Consider the following 6,184-nt stretch of genomic DNA (forward strand, 5'->3'; position numbering starts at 1 on the left):
AATTTTTAACTGCAAAAATGACTGTACTTGGACCATACTAGAAAATATTTGTTTAATACTTAGTAAACTTTCATGTAAAGATCAAATTTGGCAATAGGTAGCCCAATTTCAATAAGCAGCATAGTTGCAGTACCTTTTTTGACCATTTCCTGCACAGTGTCCCTTTAAGGATGAGCGCAGTCATTTCCTTTACCCCATGTACACATGCCGCTTTTCCACCACCTTAAATGCAATAAATAACAGGTGTCCGCAACAATCCTAACATAACTTTAAACACATCGACATCTGAAGTCAGACTTAAAACTACAAAACAAATGGCGTAGTGCCGTAAAGTCGATTGTCACGTGTTATGTCATTGCTATAGTTGAAATAAGGGTCATTTTCACGAATCTAACACTTGACAAGATGCAAACGTGTCGGCAAATGCTTTCACTTACTCATATCTATCGAACGCGACTCCATTGTTTCCAGGGAAAAAATCACACGGGCAGATAGTTCTATGAGAAGGGTACAGCCCCATTGGCACCCATTCATTATTTACTTGGCTGTGATAACATAGCTGCAGTGCCACTCCTGGCCACACCAGCTAGTTGTGGTTCTTGTACAAGATTCCATTTTCTTTGTCGCTGCCTAGCACATTTTCAACCTCGCAGGAAAGACGCTGTCATGAACGCCCTTAATGAAAGCGCACCACCACCGACGTTGGACAGCAGAAGAAGGCGTGACCAGGCGGCAATGACAGCGCAGTGAGGAATCGAAACTGAAACCTAACCCTGAAAGAATACATTCAGTGGAAGTAAAACTCACCTGAGTCATTTTTCTCCTACGCTCTACGAGACACACGTCGCGCTTGGTTCTGCTCCCTGGAACCATACGTATATATTTTTTTAAATCTCGTGTTTAATCATGCCTTTGCGCGAAACTATACTTTCTTATTTTGAGGGAAGCCCACCGGGTAGCACATTCACTGCCTTGCAAATAGCTAAAGCTGTGGGACTGAAGACGGCAAAAGACGTTAACGGGACCTTGTATGGGCTTCAGAGAGAAGACCGATTGTGCGTTTCTGGTAACCCACCTCTGTGGTCCTCCTTGCAAACAAGTGATATTGCTCTAGAACTAAGTGAGGAACACGGGACGCCGACAAGAGAAACATCTAGTAAAGACGAAAGTCATTTAGTGGGGGCTTTGAAAAACGGGACAAGGATGACGGCAAAACAAATTGCCAGACACTCTAAGCAGAATAAAAAGGATGTCAACAGAACTCTCTACAGCTTGAGTAGGCAAGGAAAAGTGAAAAAAGTAGATGGAGATACCTGGGCTCTCACTGACAGTGGCAACGAGTGGTCTGACACAGGAGAAAGGTAGGGTGATACTACTATCTGCCATTGTTTCTCAACAACTACTGATGAGTCACAAAACCCAATAAAAGGCTTCATTGCCATCCGTAAAACTCCAGTCTACTTACATCCCTCTCTTCATTAATGGAATAGTTCAAGTACTTGTAGACCATGTTTTGGGTTACATTTTTCTTGACGCAGGTGTCATATGCATGACATAATGTCATAACCGTGTCATAATTCAGTCATTCATGTGTCATGAACGTTATGTCTATGTCATAAACATTGACATCGAAACTGAAACCTAACCCTGAAAGAATACATTCAGAGGAAGTAAAACTCACCTGAGTCATTTTTCTCCTACGCTCTACGAGACACACGTCGCGCTTGGTTCTGCTCCCTGGAACCATAGGCTACATATATATATATATTTTTAAATCTCGTGTTTAATCATGCCTTTATCAGTGACATTCTGTTATGGCAAAGACGCCCCTAACAATGTCTACTTTTCATGACCATAAAACATTTATGACACTGACACCATGTTTACCGTATGACTCGCTCATGACTGTGTCATGACACTGTTTTGACACTATTATGACACTGTACTGATTGGCATCAAGTAAAGTGTTACTGTGTGTTTGTTGTTGTTGTTTAGTGACACCAAAGATGCGACTTGTGGTGACAGAGCAGAATCTGGTTTGAGGTAGGTACACTACACTGTATGTACGTACCGGTATGCCCAAAATGTTTGTGAACTATATTCCTGAAACTGATCATTTGTAAAATCCCATTGTTGTCTCTCTTCATTCCTAGTTTTGCGAGCTTTGACATGGTCAAATCTCTTGGCGAAGGAGGATATGGCTATGTTTATCGAGTGCAACACAAAATAGATAACAAGCTCTATGCATTGAAGATTGTTGAATATGACAGGTAAGCATGTTTAACCACGGGGTTCTTGTGTATGCTTCTCCTTTCATATACATGTTAACATTGGCAATGAACATTGTTTTGGCCTGTCAAGGGAGGCAGACAGAGAAGTGAGAGCCTTGGCCAACTGTGAACACCCAAACATAGTCCGTTACATCACAGCATGGCCTGAGCGCTTCGACTGGAGTAGTCTTGACAAAGACAGCATGTCTCAGCAATCATCTCCTCCTATCTCTCGGTAAGAAAGACAAGGAACATTTTGTTTAGGATGTATTTGTTTATTTACAATCCAGAAACTGATTTTTTGTTTCTATTTTGGTTGCCATGTTACCAGAACTGACAGTGACGATGAGAACCTGTCATGTCTGTCAAAACACAGTGGACCAAACTTCAGGTAACTGATTTTTTCCTGGCGATTGTGAAAGCAAAGCTCATTGTTGTTTAGCCTGGCTAATCTCATATGGGCTACCCATTGACATCTCACGGGTGCACGTTTATAGAAACCCTTTGTGTACATGCTGCATCGATTCCCAAACTGGAGGTCAGGACCCCCAGGGGGTCGCAATGATACTGCAGGAGGACCGCAGTAAGAATGGAATGCTTGCATAAAACCCATACAATAGCACAGAGAAAAACAACATGTGTGTATTTGTAAAATTGAAGTCAAAGACCATTGGGAAACCAAACTCCCATTGTCACATTGCACACTGCACACAATGAAATTGCATTTATGCCTTACCCATGCAAGGGGCCAGCCCTCAATGGCGCTGCTTGGGGGCAGTGCGGCAGGACGGTACCATGCTCAGGGTACCTCAGTCATGGAGGAGGATGGGGGAGAGCACTGGTTGAGTACTCCCCCCACCAACCTGGTGGTTCGGGTGTCGAACCGGCAACCTTTGGGCTACAAGTCTGATGCCCTAACCGCTTACCCATGACTGCGCTTACCCATGACTGATTTTAACTTTTGGTGTGAATTCAAATTCAAGTTTTAGCAATATTAATAAGCAAAAATGTGGCATTTCGAAGAGGAATTTATGTGACATTTGGAAGTCGTTCACAAAAATAGTCTTGGGTCCAAAAGGGCGTCCCAGCAGAAAACACTCTGAAAGAACCTCTGACCTACTGGATGAAGCTACTTGTCAAACCTCTCATCCCTATGATGCACAGTAGGATATGCATGTATAGTGACGGAAACTGTAGCTGGCTCACTCACACCATGGCGTTAAAGCCAATAACTATGTATCTTCAATATACTGTATCCCTGGCAAAATACTGTGCAGCGGAGTAGGGCCGACCCCTGGGGTTACGCTTTCGTTGTTCTCAACATATTCAGCCATCATGACCTGAAAAACAATAACAGCTACGTATATAGTATTCTGTTTGAGGAATTCATTCATTTTTATTTATAACTAATAGATATACATATTTCAATCAGATTTATACATGTCGGGATTCATATATTCAGTTTTTTTTAGTGACCACGATGTTTTTCTCTTTGCCAGGAGGTGTCTGTTCATCCAGATGGAGTTCTGTGAGGGAGGTACACTGTGCGACTGGATTGCGGAGAGAAACTGTGGCAAGTCAAAGAGGACCAAATGGGATGCTCTTGACGTGTTTCAGCAAGTTGTCCTTGGGGTGGAGTATATTCACTCGAAACAATTTATCCACCGAGACTTGAAGGTAATAATGTCAGCATGTATTAGCTTTTCTAAACTAAACACTATTTGTCTTTCAAGAATTGGAAGTGATATTTTCTTGTGTTTCAGCCTGAAAACATATTGTTTACTGCTGAGGGGAAGGTAAAGATAGGAGACTTTGGGCTGGTGACATCTGCTACGAACCAAAATGGCGGTATCTTGAAAAGAACAATAGGAGCAGGAACAAAAACCTACATGAGCCCTGAACAGGTTAGTTACAATTTGTTACTAAACAGTTAATCAATTTGTCAACCGTATGAAACAATATTGTAAACTTGTTTTAGTACCGAACTACTGTAGGCTACTTGATGTGTGATCTACTGTAATTTCTTTTGAAGATGGACAAGTCCGACTATGACAACAAGACTGACATATATCCCCTCGGGTTGATTTGTTTTGAGCTCTTATGGGAACTGACTACAGGTTCTGAAAGGGCAAAGGTATGCTTTTATGCCTCTTCATGTAAATTCATGTAAACAGTTAGTTTACTTTTGTCCCAATATGATATGAAAGGCTGAATAATAACCCTGATACCCTTTTCAAATTTCGTTCTTGTAGATATGGCCTGAGTTAAGAAATCAGATATTTCCTGCTGGCTTCTGTGAAAACTATTCCTCAGAGGTGTGTATGTTTTTTTCTCTCTCTCTCTCTCTCTCTCTCTCTCTCTCTCTCTCTCTCTCTCTCTCTCTCTGACTACAGCATCACAGTCATCAATTTGTTCTCTCCGTTTTGTGATTTTAATATTTCTCAACACGTTTCAGAGTCAGCTCATCTACAAAATGCTGTCCAAAGCACCAGAGAATAGACCATCAGCTGAAGAGATTGTGAAATACATCAAGACTTTTCTGCTCAATGATTCATTTCCTTCAAGACAGAGAACCGTGTGACTTCAGTCCACTATATCTTCGGTGGACTACACTAGTTGACTCTTCTTAGCCTGATCTCACCTTGTACTAATTTCATTCCTACAGAAGGTCTGGAATGGCCAAATTGAGAAATGATTACTGATGGCAGGGGTGAAGTCTGTTGAAGTTTGAAATGTGCATCTGATTGTACCCTGTCACTGGCATTCGGTCGTGACATGTAATCTGCTCGTGTAATGTGTCATTGTCTGTTCCCCAATTGCTGATTGGCTAGTTCTTTGGCAACATGAGTAATCTCCTGCCAGAAGACCTGCCCCAGGTGTAACATGGAGATAAATATGAATTGCAAGGCCAGGCTAGACTGTTTTGGAAGTAATGTTTTTAACTGTATCTGGCGAGATGAATAGCATTGGAACATTGTGTCGGTAAATGCGAATTCACTGTTCTGAGGACACAAAATCATGTGATCTCTGGTGTTTTTTGTTGTTTTGTTACTTCTTGCACATTCTGCTTCCCACTGGTATGTTTGTATATGCCAGACATGATCAACTGGCGGACCCAGGTCCGGATGCGGACCCAAACGCAATGTCATCCGGACCAAGACAAAATCCATCTGTATTTAATATGTATCAATTATACATGAGATTTCGCTGCCATGCGATCTATAGGTGTATTTCGCCAGTCTTATGACAAATGAAAGTATCATCACTATGACAACTCAGTGAGTGAGCATGAGGCCAGTGCGGCCAGCAAGTGAGGCTATTTTCTGCATCGGTCCGTAGCGACTTTTTTGGACCCTGGAAACATAAGAAGTTTGGCGAGTGGACCTTTTCAGTTTCTAGTTGAGCACCCCTGGTATATGCAGTTGATGATTGTGGTCCTGGTGGTGGTGGTTTATGTGTTAACACTGTATCTGTATCTGTCCTGTCATTACAGTTGGTACAAGGAAAGAATAGAGATGGATGATGAAATAGGCCATCAATATATATGACTTTACAAAGCTATATAATGTAATTCTATTCTTTGACTAAAAGTTTTTGATTATTATACAAAAGCTTTTTTGGAAATCATGTGGACTGTCATATATGTATTTTTGAAATAAAAATAATTCTATCATGATTTTTACAAACAAATTTGTTTTGTGAAATTACTTTGCATGATTGCTATTATATTTGTTTAATTGTCACACCAATCAAACTGCTATAGTTTCCAATAGTTTGATTAGATCAAGATAAATAGTGCTTAGATCTATGGGGCAGGGGGAGTCAAAAAATTGAATGGAAGTGAACAAGGTGAGTCGTGGTGGATTTGTGACGCATAAGTGGAGGTCCAAGGTTTGGATTGGTGTCGAAAAAAC

General features: G+C 41.3%; 1 protein-coding gene across 1 annotated transcript; it reads left to right on the forward strand.

Moving 5' to 3' along the window:
- Positions 1–684: 684 nt before the first annotated feature.
- On the forward strand, positions 685–5,946 carry pkz (protein kinase containing Z-DNA binding domains). Its single transcript, XM_063191812.1, has 10 exons — positions 685–1,361; positions 1,996–2,043; positions 2,154–2,270; positions 2,362–2,505; positions 2,602–2,661; positions 3,770–3,947; positions 4,034–4,174; positions 4,303–4,404; positions 4,523–4,585; positions 4,726–5,946. The coding sequence occupies exons 1-10, from the start codon at positions 907–909 to the stop codon at positions 4,849–4,851; spliced, it is 1,434 nt and encodes a 477-aa protein (XP_063047882.1). The 5' UTR covers positions 685–906; the 3' UTR covers positions 4,852–5,946.
- Positions 5,947–6,184: the final 238 nt, after the last annotated feature.

Source organism: Engraulis encrasicolus, chromosome 24 (genome assembly GCF_034702125.1).
Source record: "Engraulis encrasicolus isolate BLACKSEA-1 chromosome 24, IST_EnEncr_1.0, whole genome shotgun sequence".
Lineage (NCBI taxonomy): Eukaryota > Metazoa > Chordata > Actinopteri > Clupeiformes > Engraulidae > Engraulis > Engraulis encrasicolus.